The sequence below is a fragment of the Gobio gobio genome (assembly GCF_949357685.1).
Source record: "Gobio gobio genome assembly, chromosome: 14".
Lineage (NCBI taxonomy): Eukaryota > Metazoa > Chordata > Actinopteri > Cypriniformes > Gobionidae > Gobio > Gobio gobio.
This window is the reverse complement of record NC_137107.1, coordinates 17757541-17776146: the sequence shown is the minus strand read 5'-3', so window position 1 is coordinate 17776146 and position 18606 is coordinate 17757541. Positions and strand designations below refer to the sequence as shown.

At 43.0% G+C, this 18606-nt stretch overlaps 1 protein-coding gene across 1 annotated transcript in view; it reads right to left on the bottom strand.

The window, feature by feature from the left end:
• The window catches only part of LOC307137586 (rho GTPase-activating protein 7), an 82648-nt gene extending 64310 nt beyond the window's left edge, over nt 1-18338 (bottom strand). Inside the window, exon 1 of the mRNA XM_079835341.1 lies at nt 17721-18338. Coding sequence (XP_079691467.1) covers nt 17721-17841 — 121 coding nt within the window. The 5' untranslated portion in view covers nt 17842-18338. The remainder of the gene's footprint in view (nt 1-17720) is intronic.
• Nucleotides 18339-18606: the final 268 nt, after the last annotated feature.

Genomic DNA, 18606 nt, shown 5'->3' with positions numbered 1-18606 from the left:
CCGGCCAGCCTCGTGAGCCCTGTGGATCGGTCCCGCATCCGCCGAGGCGGTGCGGCGAGGCCGGTCATGGGGCTTACGGATGGACTGTCAGCGGGACTTGGGACTGCTGAGGCATCTTCCCAGTCTTTGTCTGACAGTTCAGATGTTCTCCTTCCCTGTGTGGAAGCCCGCGCTGCGGCTTCTTCCCCCGGGGCGGAGGACCCGATGCTTCAGCGGTCTGATTCTGAGGAATTAGACGTGCTCAGCATCGAGGCAGTCAAAGTCATAAGCACTCCTCATATATGCAATTAAAGTGAACACACGCGATCGGTGTGCATGAGATACTGGTTGGCTAAAAGGTGGGGTAGGTAAGTCTGATCTAAAACACTTTTGTCCAAATTTGTTTAAACTGTCTTTATATGTCAACACATAATTAAAATTTAAGTACTCTGAAAAAGAGAGTATAAAAATCGAGTGACTCTAGACTTTTTAATCTGCAATAAACACCGCTCATTATTTTCGTTCGGGCCGAATCAAGTGATTGGCTTGGGCGACTGTCACTCTCTCTCGCTACCATGGCTACCGCCGCTTTTGCTACAGGATCTGCCCACATGGCAGATTTAGCAGGCAGCCCTACCAAAAAGACACATATTTTACCCCCCAAACGCGATTTTTACCGGAGAAACACGATCGGGCTTGTTTTGGGCTAGTTTTGAGTAGCAATTGGGCGGATTTTGTTGTGAAAACCTGGCAACCCTGGCGCACCCGTTTGAGTTCAAGAGGCTGTATTTCTGCTGGACAGGTAATCTTTCATTTTGATTATACATTTTTTTGGTTTATGTTTTCATGAAGCATGTCTCACTAGCACACGTAGCTGCCTAATATAGCTAACATAACATTACTTAGCATAAAGTTACAATGTTATACACTTAGCGAGCCATTAGTAGATGATAAATACTCAATATGCCTAGCTCAAGTTGATCGCTGTCGTGTTGAATTTCGCAAAATGTAACTTTAGATAACAAAATGCATGTGTAAAAGCTAGTACACCGCATCCAGGAACTTTTTTTAGAACTAAGTTAGCTTTAGCTACTACCCTCTGTCTAAACTCTTCTACCATGTTCACCGGGAACTTTACCTGCACGTTTATTTCGGCCCTTGGTTTGTTTTTATATACTCTACCAATGTTTACATCTTGTATCTGTGTGTGTCGTAGACACTGTGTTGTGTGTGTATTTTAAACTTTACCAGTATCGTTATTCTAGCTTGAGAGTGAGTACTAAAATACATCTTATTTGTTTATATTCATAATGATAAAGTTAGATTTTTTTATTACATGTGATTCTGACATGATGTCACTACATGCACTCCGCTCCTTCTCCGCTCGTCTCAGGTAAATAATGCGTCTTCCTCCAGCTGAGCTGAGCTGTCGGCGTAGCGCGTTCATGTGTTTTGGGGGCGTGGCTTTGGAAAGAGCCCAGAAGGGAGAAGGTGGAGTGAATGGAAATAATGAGCTGTCTTTAAAGCTACACTGTGTGATATTTCCCCCCATCTAGTGGTGAAAAGGTATATGACCATCCAGTGAATTTTAGTTTCTGTTCCTCTCAATGTTGATTTCGTTTCAACACCTACGGTGGCCGATTTAGTCCAAGATTAACATGGCTTCCAGTTCGACCTCGTCCACATTCGACACGGTGCCTGTGGGATATTCTGTGCGCAGTGGGATGGTTGGAACTCAACTGGCCTAATTATTCGGCTAGAAAGAACTGCAGCTAATCCAGAGTGAACTTGGATGATAGTAATGTTTATTCAGTCATCCAATTGCAAGGCATAAACAGGTTTGCGTGGATATGTACATAAATGTGGTTTCTGTGAGAGAACAAATAAGGATGGTAAATATACATGATAATGACATGACAGAAGATACACAGTTAAGAAAAGTATAACTATACTTATAAGTTACATTTGTATAATGTAACCGTAAACCAGAGCTTATTGTACCATATATGGGCGCTAAATGCAGCTGGTTTCTGTCCCAAGGGCCAGTGTTAGGAGCGTCCTGTTGCCGGGATTCCGTTTCAACAGACGCCTCCCTCACTGGCTGGGACGTGGTCATGGCAGCCGCTTGCGAGAGGTCTGTGGGAGACCCGGCATTTCTCCTGGCACATCTACTGCCTGGAAATGCTGGCGGTCTACAAAGCTCTGAGGAGCTTTTTCCCGGACCTCCGCGGCCACCATGTCCTGATACGGAAGTAAACCAGGTGGCTTTCCTTAAGGGGAAATCCATTCTGTATGATCAGGGTAACGCGCAGTGGCCTTCGTTCCCTAGTCATATGGAAGTAGCCTTGGTTTCTGTCCCAGGGGCCAGTGTTGGGAGCGTCCTGTTGCTGGGAATCCGTTTCAACAGACGCCTCCCTCACTGGCTGGGAAGTGGTCATGGCGGCCGCCTTGCGAGAGGTCTGTGGGAGACCCGGCATTTCTCCTGGCACATCTTTTGCCTGGAAATGCTGGCAGTCTACAAAGCTCTAAGGAGCTTTTTCCCGGACCTCCGCGGCCACCATGCCCTAATACGGAAGTAAACCAGGTGGCTTTCCTTGAGGGGAAATCCATTCTGTATGATCAGGGTAACGCGCAGTGGCCTTTGTTCCCTAGTCATATGGAAGAAACCTTGGTTTCTGTCCCAGGTGCCAGTGTTGGGAGCGTCCTGTTGCCGGAAAATCCGTTTCAACAGACGCCTCCCTCACTGGTTGGGGCACGGCATCAGGGGGGTTGAGGTCGCGCCCTCTATGCAGACTGGCGCATCACATCCTCCTGTGGTCCCAAGGGAAACTGTTGTCCATCAGGGCAATGTATGTCCCGGGGGTCCAAAATCAGGGAGCAGACATCCGGTCGAGGCAGGGGCTGAGGCCCGGGGAGTGGCGACTCCACCCTGAGGTGGTGAAGGCCATGTGCGAGAGGTTTCGGCCCAGTGGAAGTGGATTTATTCGCGTCTCGAGAGACGACCCACTGTCCACTGTGGTTTTCTCTCACGCATCCGGCCCCACTGGAGCTGGATGCCATGGTGCAGACGTGGCCGAGGCTGCGTCTGTACGCTTTTCCCCCGATCGCTCTGCTCCCGGGAGTCCTGGAGCGGGTCCGTCGACAAGGCGCCAGCCTGCTTCTGGTGGCGCCACGTTGGCTGACTCGAGTTTGGTTCTCAGACATCATAGCTCTGCTAGTGGGTCAGCCTTGGGAGATTCCTCTGAGGAGGTATCTCCTGTCTCAAGCTGGGGGCACAATATTTCACCCCGGCCAGAGATATGGAACCTTTGGGTCTGGCCCCTGAGGGGGCCAGATACCTAGAGGCTGGCCTGCCGGCGGATGTGGTTGAGACCATGCTCAGTTCCAGGGCTCCGTCTACAAGGAGACTGTACAGCCTCAAGTGGAATGTATCTTCCACTTGGTGTAGAGAGCGTGAGGTGGACCCAGTTAACTGCCCAGTGGCTTCAGTGCTGGAGTTCCTCCAAGATCGTTTCTCTGCAGGGCTTACCCCGTCCACACTCAAGGTGTACGTGGCTGCCATTGGGGCTTTCCACACACCGTTGGGTAATGAGTCCCAACCTGGGACCTGGCAGTGGTTCTCGAGGGATTGGCTGAGGCCCCCTTCGAGCCACTAGAGTCAGCAGACCCAAAGAGCTTGACCCTTAAGATGGCCTTTCTCTTAGCCATCACTTCTCTGAGGAGAGTGGGGGACCTTCAGGCCTTGGCGCTTACGCCGACTTGCCTGGAGTTTGCCCCTGGCGAAGTGAAGGCCATCTTACACCCTAGGGCCGGTTATGTGCCCAAGGTGCCATCAAGCGTGGTCAGGCCTTTGGTTCTTCAGGCATTCATCCTCCGCCTCACATGACGGCGGAAGAAGGGAGACTTCACCTGCTCTGCCGGTCAGAGCTCTTATAATGTATATTTAGTGAAGTCTGCACAGGAGATCTGTACAGCTGTCTATAGCTTGCACCTCTCTGCAATGCCTGGTGCTAGGGTGCTCCAGTCCTAGCTGTGCCCGGTCTCCGGCTTCACACTAGGACTGGAGCTATCCTCGGTGTGGCCTAGTGGGTACTCGTTCCCCAAATTCGTCGTTCCGATGCAGTGCGAGTTCCCTCTAAAGGGAACGGCTCAGGTTATGTATATAACCCTTGTTCCCTGAGAAAGGGAACGAGCACTGCATCCCGTCGCCACACCTCGGCACGCCTGGAGCGCATGCTTCATCGCGATAACTGCCATTACTATGCCCAGGCTCCCCTTATGTACCTTCCGGGTACGCCGTCATTGTTACGTCATGACGCAACACCAATCAGGATTGGCCTGATTTCATTCATACTTCAGACGTGCCAAGCTTGCTATGAAAGAACTTCATGCAACCATCAGTAAACAACCGACTGATCACCCGGAAGCTGCTTTTATTGTTGCAGGTGACTTTAATCATTCAAACTTAAAGTCAGTGCTACCCAAGTTTCACCAGCATGTTACCTGCCACACCAGAGGAAACAAAACCTTAGACCATGTTTACACAAACATGGCTGGTGCTTACGTTGTGACACCCCTCCCCCACTTGGGACAGTCAGATCACCTTTCTTTGTTCCTCATTCCCAAATATGCACCCCTCATCAACCGTGTGAAGCCATTAGTGAAGACCATCAAGGTGTGGCCTGCGGGGGTTAATTCCACACTCCAGGAAAGGTTTCTACACACAGACTGGAGTGTGTTTGCTTCTCAAGCCACCAGTGGTGCTCACACAGACATTGACTTCTACACCTCCTCTGTATTGGATCATATCAATACCACCATTGACAGTGTTACAACCCAGAAACAGATCACCACATACCCAAATCAGAAGCCATGGATGAACAGGGAAGTGCGACTCCTGCTGAAGTCACGCAATACTGCCTTCAGATCAGGAGATGCACAAGCCTACAGTACGTCCAGGGCAAACCTGAAGAGGGGGATCAAAAAGGCCAAGCACTGCTACAAGCTAAAGATAGAGGGACACTTTTCCAACTCTGACCCTCGACGCATGTGGCAGGGCATTCAGGCCACCAGTGACTACAAACCTACCCACTCCACCCCCGCAGCCACTGATGTCAACTTCCTGAACGAGCTAAATTACTTTTATGCTCGCTTTGAAAGAGACAACAGAGAAACTGCCACCAAGCTCAAACCCTCAGCTGACCCACCAATCACACTCTCCTCCACAGATGTCTGCAAGGCACTGAGCCGGATCAGCGCGCACAAGGCTGCTGGACCAGACAACATCCCTGGTCGTGTTCTCAGGGCATGTGCGGAGCAGCTCGCTGGGGTTTTTACAGACATTTTCAACCTGTCTCTTGCCCAAGCAGCTGTACCTTCATGCTTTAAACGCACTTCCATTGTGCCAGTGCCAAAACACTCTAACCCGAGGTGCCCTAATGACTACCGCCCTGTAGCACTCACACCCATCGTCATGAAGTGCTTTGAGCGGCTGGTCCTGGAACACCTAAAAGACTCTCTACCATCCACATTGGACTCACACCAGTTTGCCTACCGCAGCAATAGGAGCACAGAGGATGCAGTTTCCATGGCACTGCACTCTGTGCTCACTCACCTGGACAATAAAAACACTTACGCACGCATGCTGTTTGTTGACTTCAGCTCAGCATTCAACACTGTCATCCCAACCAAGTTAATAGCCAAACTTGGAGACCTGGGCATCAACACTTCAATGTGTAACTGGATTTTGGACTTCCTAACTGACAGACCCCAGAATGTTCGTTCAGGATTCACCTGCTCCACATCCATCACTCTTAACACTGGTGTACCACAGGGCTGTGTGCTAAGCCCGTTTCTCTACTCCCTCTTCACCGCCGACTGCAAGCCTGTGTATGGATCTAATTCTATCGTCAAGTTTGCGGACGACACAACGGTGATTGGTCTCATCAGCAACAACGATGAGACTGCCTATAGGGAGGAGATCCAGCACCTGGCCACATGGTGCACCGAAAATAACCTGCTCCTCAACACCACCAAAACGAAGGAGCTCATCGTGGACTTCAGGAAGGAGTCAAGAGGCACACACGACACCATCCACATCAATGGACTGGCTGTTGAACGTGTCTCCAGTTTCAAGTTCCTGGGGATCCACATCTCGGCGGACATGTCGTGGACGACCAACACCTCCAGCCTGGTCAAGAAGGCTCACCAGCGCCTCTTCTTCCTGAGGACACTGAGGAAGAATCAGCTCTCCTCGGCTATCCTGGTGAACTTCTATCGCTGCGCAATAGAAAGCATCCTGACCAACTGTGTGGCAGTGTGGTATGGGAGCTGCTCTGTTGCGGAGCGCAAGGCACTGCAGCGGGTGGTGAAAACTGCCCAGCGCATCACAGGGACTCCACTGCCTGCCATCGAGCACATCCAGAGGAAACGCTGTCTGCATCGAGCTTGCAGCATCCTCAAGGACTCCTCTCACCCAGCCCACAGACTGTTTTCTCTCCTGCCCTCCGGCAGGCGTTTCAGGATCCACCGGACCAGGACCAGCAGACTAAAGAACAGTTTTTTCCCCAGAGCTGTCTCTTTACTGAACTCAAACCCCCGTTGATCCACTCCCCTCATATACTGATAACTCTCCTACCTCACATCCGCCTTCACTTTGTTATTTGCACTACCGACTGTTTATTACAGTCACAACTGTTTACTTATTCATTTTGCACTACCATACCTTAACTGTATTATGCTCATTTGCACTGCCGACTGTTATTTACAGTACCTACTGTTTACATTTGCATTTTGCACTGTACTTCTAACCGTAATATGCAATCACTTTCCACTGCACTTTTACACTTTTTTTCGGATAGCTTCTGTCCATAATTTATTGCACAACCTTAATCCACTGCCATATTCCTCATTTTAGCCTAACATATCATTGTATACCTCTCTCTGTAAAATTCTGTTTATAGTAATAGCCATCTGTATGTTATATTACATATCCACCTGTAAATTCTGTTTATAGTAATAACCATCTGTATATTATTCACTGTACATATTCACCTGTAAATTCTGTTTATAGTAATAACCATCTCTCTATTTATAGATATATTTATATATACTCAGTACATATCCATGTCCTGCACTTATGCAAACGTTGTATATCCTGCACTTGCTGCTATTGCACTTCTGGTTAGACCTAAACTGCATTTCGTTGCCTTGTACTTGTACTTGTGTAATAACAATAAAGTTGAATCTAATCTAATCTAATCTAAAATCAATTGGACAAACAGTAAATTAAAGCTACAGTAACTTTTGTCTCTCTATCGCCATCTCTGTTAGAAACATAAAAACGCAAGTGAGTTGTGCTTCGGCACTGCTCCTCTGTGCAGATGAATATGATCACCACGTCAGTGCGGAACTGTCATTGTGTCATGACAATAGGAAACCTATTGACTGGTAGGCATAATCAGAAAAAAAAGTCATCTGAACAAGTAATTAACGTATCTGCTGCTTTTGTTTTGGTCTCTGTGAACTTCTTTCTGGAGCAAAAAAATTAACCACAACCCAGCATATACTTGCCACACAAACATGAGAAATGTCTATAGAAAGCTTGAATTGTCTACTTTAACGCTTGTGTGGTGTTCATATTTTTGTTATTCAGCCGGTGTTCGTGGGTCTGGTGGACCCGCTGCATTTTTGGGTTTTTAATTCAACAAAAAAATTGGATGTTAAAATACTGAACAGATGTTTAATTCATCCCAATTACAAGCAATATAAACAGCATATATGCTTAATATTTTCTCTTTACCTTTGTTAGATCACATCGGCAGGGGTAGAAACAAAACTCTCTCACACTTACACACAATCTCTCTCTCACACACACGCACACACACACTCATTCACGCACACACACACACACACACACACAAACAAAACACACACACACACACACACACACACACACACACACACACACACACACACACACACACACACACACACACACACACACACACACACAAAAAACACACACACAAAACACACACACACACACACACACACACACACACACACACACACACACACACACACACACACACACACACACACACACACACACACACACACACACACACACACACACACACACACACACTCACTTGGATAAGTGATGTATGGTTACTCTCCATAGGCATAATGGTTTTTCTAATGTACAAACTGTATAATCTATCCCCCTACACTAACCCTACCCCTAAACTTACCAATCACAGAAAACTTGTGGCATTTTTTGAATTTCAAAAAACAACATTTAGTATGTTTTAGTATAAGGACACAGATGTCATCATAAACCATGTTTACGTTGTAAAACCCATGTTATTATACACATTTGTGTCCTCATAAATCCTATACATGAACATACACACACTAACAGCAGGCCCTGACAGGAGAAGGACAGAGTAAAGGTACACAGGACCTACAATTTCCACACTTTTATTAGCCCTGGGTCCAGTGGACCCGAACATCCTGTGTAATATAAATGTGTAGGGGGGGTGTACAGTGTGTGCTCATTGAAGATGTGTTCTAATATATATTCCTCACAGAAAATGAGCCATGGCCAATGAGTCTCAGTTTGAAATAATAATTAATCGTATCATTTTTCTTTTGATAAAAAATGAAAACGGGTCCAACAGACCCGAACACCATACAAGGGTTAAATTAAATTCAAATCAAAAACAAAAATTATCTTATTATGTAATCCGTATGAAACCAACTTTCCAAGCAACCGTATCCTTTTGTGTGTCTCCCTTTAAATGCAAATTAGTTGGCAAGAAGCGGGCGGAGCTTCAAGAGCTCATGTTAGCAGCTCTGATTATCTCACGCAGGCACGCACTGAAAATGTCAGAAACTGTTCAGTCTTTTATTTTCAAACCGGAGTCGGACAATGATGGAGAGACTCAAGAAGAAGTGACAACATGTAGAATGAGACAGGATGTTTCTGAATGGTTAGTTGAGGAATTTTGGAGTTATCTATCTTCAGGTCATCGATTAGCATGTTCTGTCATTATATAGAACCAGGGAATATATATGCTGCATGAAGATAGAACATGTATAGTAAATTACGGTTATAACTTATTGTTGTCATCTTGCTTTTATGACATGCTATTGCATATGCTATTTGCTAAATGTGCTTTACTACAACAACTTTTCCTCTTCTCTGAAGCAGCCCAGCATGGCCTCAGCCCCTTTGTTGCATGTTCCCATGGGCAGGGTTCATGTAAATTTTAGGATTTGTGATGTCACCAACCCGGTAAGAAGCTTGTTGTAGTCCCTACCAGCCGTTTGTTGTAGTCCTTAAAAAGTGATTTCTGTAAAAGAAAATATCTCCATTTGCATTGAACTTTGAGCGCCACAACTTTGCATATGTTGTTTATGCTCAAACTGCAACATTACACATTAACTAAAGTTAAAAAAGTGAAATCATAATCAATGACTCCTTTAAGTTTAGTTTAATAAAATCAAGATAATTCTTTACAGTGTCTCCAAATCAAGAAAGCTGCTTAATATTTTTGTTTTTGTAAGTGGATGCAGGAAGAAGACAGAAATAGTTTGATGAAATTTTTGAAGGTTAACAGTATACCGAAACTAGGCTCTTGGATATCTCCCAAACGGTGTCTAACCATTTAAGGCTATGACACTCTCCATGCTTAAGCGAAAGACACTTAAGCTCAGGCCTTGAATAACAGACATGCTTGCCAAGTGACACTATGGAAGACACTGTGCAGATTGCAGTGTGAAAAACCATTAGGAAACCTGCACCTTTGGAGCTCATACTGATGACGCAAACTGCTGTAAGTCTTAGAAGACTGCTACTTATCAGGCTTTTGAACCAGAATAGAACAGTGCCCCTGAAAAAAAGAGACAAAACTTTCAGCTTCCAGTAATCTCTACATTGAGCAAAAATAAAGCTCTGGTTTCAAATTATGCTAAAGCCTTGATTCCCAACTTGGAACTTTCGGCCCTGCAAAACCTCAAAGGTTAGCCTGTTCTGCTCTCTTCTGGATGTCTCTGTTTTTTGCTCTGTTTGTGTGTGTAAAAAAAAAATTCTGCATCAATAGGACTGCACTCAAAATGTTTGGTCATTAAATTTTGTGTTTTGTTTAATTTCATTTTGTACATTTTGACAATTTGATTCAAAATAATGACGTTGAATTATTTGTATTATTGGGTACAGTCAAAAAGGACAAGACCTCTTAGGTGGAACAGGCCAAAAGGAGTTTACAGGCAGATAATTTCATGTAAAACAACGAAAAACATGAGGTTTGTGCCAATAATGCGTGTTAAAAAGTCATGTATGAGGAATGTGCCATTCAATTTCGTCAATTTCGCCTTCAGTCTGCAATAATTCTCATGGCTACTCTATTCGACTGATTCCTAGAGTGGCTAATGTAAGCTGTTTATTCCGATTTGCTCATTGTTTACTTTGAGAAAGTTGTGTTTTCATGGTCAGATGATCTCATAAAGACGTGGGTGTGCGTCTAAAGGATCAAGCTCACATAACCATTTCTATTCATCTAAAGAGCTTTACAAGTGAGAACGCAATGTGGCACTGTGATTTCTATAAAAATATATTTCTGTAAGCGTCAAGTGGTAAGGGATGTTAAAGGAAGCACTGTACAGTATGCATGTACGCAGGAATATTTTTTATTTTATTGTTAAGTCGGACTTGACGTTGCGAGACTCTTATTCGTGACGGTCATTTGCATGCTCTCAACATTATAGAGTGGAGCTGAAAAGTATTGATTTAATAACTTGCAGGGCTGTAGTGACAGTTGCTTTGGCTGTGCAAGCACTGAGAGATGACAATTTTATGCATCATCAAAGATAATGAAGGATCTGGATCCTTCCTTCAGGGAAGAGACTTTTGATTAGGCCATAATTTCAGATTATCCTTTTGAACTGGATAAAAATGAGGGAAAGCTGAAGAGCCTATCTTTTGTAAAATGCTTTAAGGGGAGGAAAATGAGGTCATTAGAGAGAAAAAAGTCATAAACAGTGCAGTGAGAGTCATATGGAGGACATTTTTGGCAGTCATAGAGGTCAATCCTCTAAATGGCCATTTAGCATGTAAACTTTAATTTATGAGTTGTGGGGAAGCACAGCAGGGGGGCATTCCAAATGTTTTATTATCAAACATATTATTGTATTAAGAGTATTTCATTATTCAAGTTGGAAACTGATCCTCAGCATTGGTCTTGTTTTTCATAAAATTTTACATAAATGACTTGTTAGAGTCTTGTTAGAGTCTTGAGGCAATAATATATGACCAATGAGATATGAAAAACAAGAAACATGCTTCTCGGACCACTGAATGCTGAAGTTTTAAGCCATGCACCCTTTGATTAGTGGGCCAAGTTGTTTTCAGATGTAACTGGATGGATTGGATTGGATGAATGGATAGGTAGATGAATGGATGCATAGGTGGGTGGGTGGGTGGGTGGGTGGATGGATGGATATGTAGATGATTGGTTGGATAGGTAGATGGATGGGGGGATTGATAGGTAGATGGATGGATGGATAAATGGATGGATAGGAAGGTAGATGGATGGATGGATGTATGGATTGGATGGATAGATAGATGTATGGATGATGGGTAGATGGATGGATCAGATGGATAGGTAGATGGATGGATTGGATGGATGGATGGATGGATAGGTAGATGATGGATTGGATGGATGGATGAAAAGGTAGATGGATGGATGGATGGGTAGATAGATGGATAGATGGATGGATGGATGGATAGGTAGATGATGGATTGGATGGATGAATAGGTGGATGGGTGGATGGATGAATAGGAAGGTAGGTAGGTAGGTAAGTTGATGGATGGATGGGTAGATGATGGACAGATGTTGGCAGATGGGTGGATGGATCGGTAGATAGATGGATGGCTGATATATGGATGGATGGTTAGGTAGATGAATGGATGGATACGTGGGTGGGTGGGTGGATGGATGGATATGTAGATGATTGGTTGGATAGGTAGATGTATGGATGGATAGGTAGATGGATGGGGGATTGATAGGTAGATGGATGCATGGATAAATGGATGGATAGGTAGGTAGATGGATGGAGGGATGTATGGATTGGATGGATAGGTAGATGTATGGATGATAGGTAGATGGATGGATTGGATGGATGGATGGATAGGTAGATGATGGATTGGATGGATGGATGAAAAGGTAGATGGATTGATGGATGGTTAGATAGATGGATAGATGGATGGATGGATGGATAGGTAGATGATGGATTGGATGGATGAATAGGAAGGTAGGTAGGTAGGTAAGTTGATGGATGGATGGGTAGATGATGGACAGATGGTGGCAGATGGGTGGATGGATCGGTAGATAGATGGATGGCTGATATATGGATGGATGGTTAGGTAGATGAATGGATGGATACGTGGGTGGGTGGATGGATGGATATGTAGATGATTGGTTGGATAGGTAGATGTATGGATGGATAGGTAGATGGATGGGGGGATTGATAGGTAGATGGATGCATGGATAAATGGATGGATAGGTAGGTAGATGGATGGAGGGATGTATGGATTGGATGGATAGGTAGATGGATGGATGGATGAAAGGATGGATGGATAGGTCGGTAGATGGATGGATGGATACGTAGATGAATGGATGGATAGGTGGGTGGATGGATGGATGGATGATGGGTAGATGGATGGATCGGATGGATAGGTAGATGGATGGATGGATTGATGGATAGGTAGATGGATGGATTAGATGGATGGATGGGTAGACAGATGGATGGATGGATAGGTAGATAGATGGATGGATAGGTAGATGATGGATTTGATGGATGCATAGGTGGATGGATGGATAGGAAGGTTGGTAGGTAGGTAGGTAGATGGATGGATAGATGATGGATGGATGGAGGTAGTGGGTGGATGGATAGGTAGATAGATGGATGGATGATATATACTGATGGATAGGTAAATGGGTGGATGGATAGGTAGATAGATAGATAGATAGATAGATAGATAGATAGATAGATAGATAGATAGATAGATAGATAGATAGATAGATAGATAGATAGATAGATAGATAGATAGATAGATAGATAGATAGATAGATAGATAGATAGATGTTTGATTGAGAGGTTATTACACCCTGTGCTTTCATTGTAATTCTGCATTTAGAAAAAGTGAACATGCTCATCAAGTCTTTGTCAAAATGATCTATGAACATTCAGCACAGACCATTCATTCATATAACAGTTGTACAAACTGACATTGACCGAGCAGCACAAATTCTGACACATCCGATGTCCAATCAACCCCTGGTCACATGGGACAATAGAGGGAGACTGAGCAGTAAATCTCAAATACAGCTGGTTTAATGAGCCTTGGCCGGCAATGAGAACCCTGATTATATATGGTTATGAGGGTGTGTGAACGCCCACCTCATGCCCACCTAACCTTTGAGCCCTATTTATGGAGAGGTCCACACGTAAATCTGTTACTCTAATCAGCTATTTGCATTTTTTCATGGTAAATTGCTGACAGATACAATTCATTGTTCAACGTTTGGTGTAATACAGGCCAGTTGTAAGTAGTTAGAATGATAATTCTGATACCCAGAACTCAGCTCAACTTCTTCCCAACTGTTCTTCTGTATTTTTAATTCCTAGATTTTAACATTTTTAATTAACAGATGTCAGCTGACTTTTGTTGTCTTTCTTAAAGGGATAGTTCACCCAAAAATGTTGTCATAGTTTACTCACTCTCAAGTCCTGTATGAGTTTCTTTCTTCTGTAGAACAAAAAGAAGATATTTTGAAGAATGTTGGCAATTTCTATAGTAGGAAAAAATATATATTCTTTGTGTTCAGCAGAAGAAAGAAACTCATACAGGTTTGGAACAACATGAGGGTGAGTAAATGATGACAGAATTTTCCTTTTTGGGTGAACTATCCCTTTAATAATCTGTTGTACTTAATAATAAAATATGCTACAAAACTATATTTTAATACGTTGAAACATTTGCGTGTTAGGTAAAGCATATGAAATGGAGACCTGCAAAGGCTCTGAAAAACAAGTCAATGTAATTTATTGTCTTACTGATGGACTGCAGTTATTCCAGCAAAGCCACTTGTGAAAAACATTAACAGACTCAAAAGAATTCCGGTTTGAAAATGATATAGTGAAAGGAAATGTAGGCATAACTTTAGGTTGCCATTAGGTAAAAGCTTTTTTTTTTTTTAAATGAAAAGAAAATATAAAAGAAACCAAAATAAATTAATTGGTATTCTTGAAAAAATAGGGTTGTGATTTCCTGGGGAAGCCCATTACTTCCTCATATTAAATAAATATTAATTGTGATTTATAATCTCATAACCATAGACTGTAAAAAAATATGGACGTAGTGTCTGTGACGTCACCCATAGGATTCTGATGAGCAGTTTTGAAGCGTAAAGTAAGGTCGAGCTGGGGCCGTTGCCATCTTTGGTAAATATAACTGAAAATGGGCAAAGAGGTCGGGACGTGGGTGGAGCTGAGGTGACGTGATGACAGCAAACATACGACAATCCACCTGTCACTCAAAGTGGCCACGCCCTTAATTATGCAGAACTTTAAGGCTTTATATAATGTAAACGAATGAGTTATAAAAAAAATTCACCCCCCTCACAGTTGTCATGAAGGGCAAAATTAGCCATATAGACCAAAACCACAATTTGTACCAGGCTGTAAACATGTTTTTTTTCCCTGCGGTAAGTTGGCCATTTTAACATTGGGGTCAATGAGATTGTGCTCCCTTTTGGAGCCTGTCCCTATAGCGGCCCGTCGATTAATTCCAGTTTAAGTCACTTCCAAATAAGAGAAACTGGGGGAGGTTGTGCTTGCTCATAACTGAGACTTTATATCTCAAAATTGTGACTTCATAATCATATCTGGTTTATGTCTCATAACTTTATTTCCGCTAATTGTGACTTGATATCGTTATATCTCACAGTTACAATTTTCTTATTGATTTTACAGATAAGATATTACAGAGTTAAAATTTTTACTTAAAATTTTATGTAATACAATAATTTTTTTATTTACTCTGAGATGGAAACAGGCTTCCATAAGATGAACACTCCTGTAATATCAGTGACCTATAAAATGCACACTGAGAAAGAAAAAAAAAAGAATTTCAATTTCACATATGGAATTAAGTAAAATCTACTTAACTAACCCAGCAGGCACCGGACATCAATATGACGTCAGATTGACGTTGGACCCCAACGTGGGACAGACGTTGCATCTTGGTCACCTGACGTCGCAACCAAAATGTAACCAAATATCAACGTCTTATGACGTCGTGTGCCTGCTGGGAAGTTAAGTAAAATTTTTAAAGAAATTAAGTAACGTTAAATTGGACAGTATAAGTTTGTTGAGTAATTTATACTTAGTTGAAGTTTACTTTGCAATACTTTTTACTCAAACAATATAACACTGAATTAAACCACACTTTTAAAGTGTATGTTTTACTTAGAAACATCTAAGTAAATAATACAATAGATATTGTGTAGACACCATAACTACAAAATAGAAGTAATGCAGTACCCAATAAAGCCCAGAGACCTCAATAATTGGTACACAATACACAATGATGTTAAAATTGGATTGTTTTTGGGTATGAATGAACTCCAGATGTCACAAAATGGCAAGCTACTAAACCTAACAACAAAATTAATGATAAAACAGTGTAAATACATCTGGAAAACAGCGAAAAATCTACTTTATTAATGATTCATGCCCCAGTGCATGATGGGAACACCAGTATCAGAAAAGTTGAGTATTTGAGAATTTCTACAAGCTTGAATTGAGTACTAATATAGAATTGACTTGCAATATTCAATATTTTTTCATGTATACTTTTTTTCTTTCTGAAGTATTTACTTCACCACAAAATAATTTTTATCAGTGCAGTTTTATTCTGAATGGTGGCTGCCATTTTGAGAACACTTGACAAACGATGCAAAGTTTTGGTGGCAGAATAAATGAATGACGTGCGATAAATATGTCAGTAAATAATATTTCTACAGTGGCAAAAATGGTCCACTCCAAAATCACTTCATCGTGTCTGGTTAGGACACCGTATTAAAAACTAATTTAATCCAGAATATTCCAAATGATGCTTTAGGAGGGTCTGTAAAAAATCTTTTTTTGAACTGTCATGAAAACATTTTCAAATCAGGAATGATTTCCCAGATCATATGTTTCAAAATCAAACAATACCTCAAAACGACCTGCAAAATATTCATGGCTGTGGTAAAATGAAGAGCCTCTTTTTTTCAGAGATTCTGTTATTGTAGCTTTGGAAAATGTGGAATCTGACCCCATTTCCTTCCATTTTTTCCAGCTGTGTATGTTTCTTTTCTACACCCCCCCCCCCATTTTCTTTCTTTCTTTTTTTTCAAGATTGCAACATCTGGTGAGGCTTTCTCACAGTAATCTCTGGAGCTAACAGGCCTGCTCTGCATCATAATGGAGCTCAGAACTCTTTATACACAGTTCCTCTATCGTTCCCACACGCAAACACTGCTCTGACAGGCACACCAAAAACACGTGGCTCTGGTTCCTGCGATGAGGTAATGCCTCTTGGCAAGGGTGAAACAAGAGCTGTCCGTATTCAATGGCGAGGACAATCTGTTCAGTTTAAACCTCAGGTAAAAATAAGTGAAGCAATACAATAGAAAAGAAGGAAAAGTAATTATCATTGTTTTCATTGCGCAGGCTCTCGCAAGTATTCCGACTTTGACGTAACCCAGATACTGCAATACCTCACACATCAGCCCACATCGATAAAAGCTCCAATCTTTCCCGGCCAGATGTTTACTCCAGATGCCAGACCATCGCTTTGCAAGTGCCGCATTGTATTTTACTTGGCCGTGGTGTCGTGTGAAGGGCCACGACAAATGCGAGTCCCTGGCGCCGTGCCGCATTTAATTGGGGTGAGTTAGTGTTTGGCAACAATCTGTTTTAATTGGCTTTCAGTGCATATTCAGTTCTTGCGCGTTTATGGGCCGCATCTGGCCAACACGGATCCATGGATGCACCTTGTGATCTATGCCTGTGCGACCGTATTTGGACCGCGTTATGACAAGCTGGGTCGGGGCGTAAATATTAGGACAGGCTTGTAATGTATGACTGACAGAAATCCCCACCCTTGAGCGAGAGGAGGCCCCATCATAAAGACTTGGAGATAGAAAAACTATTAAGGAAGATTTAGCCCTCTTATCGACCAAAGGCCATTTCCTGCGGTGCCTTTCATGCTTCTAGGGTGCCAGGGATGTGGATATCCGAGCAATTAACTGGCCAGTGTTAACATGTCAGGGGCTTTTGTCAATCGCAGAGTTAAAAGAAATGTTTCAAACCATTTTAGATATTTGGAAAGTCATCATCACTGAAAACCATCATCGCTTTGAGAAGTTAAGTGGATGACACAGATGATAACTCAAGTGAAGGGTTTCCACAAACCAGCAACCTTTTAAAATACATATTATCTGCAGTTCACATATAAAGCCTTGAAACCAGAGATTTCCCTATGCGCACTCCTTGTACGCTTAAACAAACGTTTAGCTTGTCATTACACCTCGGCTATGCAAAGTTCACTGAGGAAATCATACAGCAAGAACATCAATGGACCACCAAGGCGGTCTGTCGAACAGAGAAAGCCACAATCTCTTTACCTGAGAGCCGCTTCTCACGTGCGCTTTTCCAAAATATATCCCAAGCCTTGTTAGTGGAATCCTTCACGTGCTCGCTAAAAGACCTCCTGAGTGGAGTTTTCACGGTGTGTGCCATATCCATACGCTTTACGGTCGCTTTTCACTCCATCTGAGCGCCGTGAATCCTCCAAATCCAACGGGGAGCCCAGAGAGAAGGAGGTTTCTTCTTACCAGCTTGACACTTGATGCAAAAAGTCTGCATGTGGTTTGCAGACACCCTCTAAAAAGAGATTGTGTAAGAGAGAGAGAGAGAGAGAAAGAAAGTGGGAGAGTGAAAAGGAAGGGGGAGAAAACTTTTTTTTCCTCTTAAGTTAGGGGTCAGAGGAGCCTGAAAAGGAAATAGCATCTACTTTGGGTTAAGCGTCACCACCCCTCCTCATCTCCCTTGCCTCTGTAAGACAAAGTTGTATCGTGCATCTGGATGGTCACCAGTCATACACAATCATTTCCAAGGACGCTAAGATAAATATTACGTTTGGATGTCTCTTTTGCTGAAGGGTGGGGAACTAGACTGTCCCCTTTTTTCTTTATCTTTGCTTTTTCTCCAGCTGTTTTGGCTTCACCGTGACTTCCCGTTTCAAAGGAGAACTTCTCTGTTTTCTATATTTCATACTGTCAGCCCTTTTTTAGGTTGACTCTGATTCCAAACAAGCTATTTGGTTCTGAATAAACAGATCTGTTGTGATTGCGTATTGGCTTGACACAGTGTCCTCGTTCACTTGTATTTATTGAATATTCGAAGTTCTCACTGTGCTTACAAAGGATGACATTTAAAAGAGTGAATTTTCTTGGTGTACTTTTGTAGTGCTGATCAGTGGATTGATTCTTGTGACGTCGCCCATGGGTT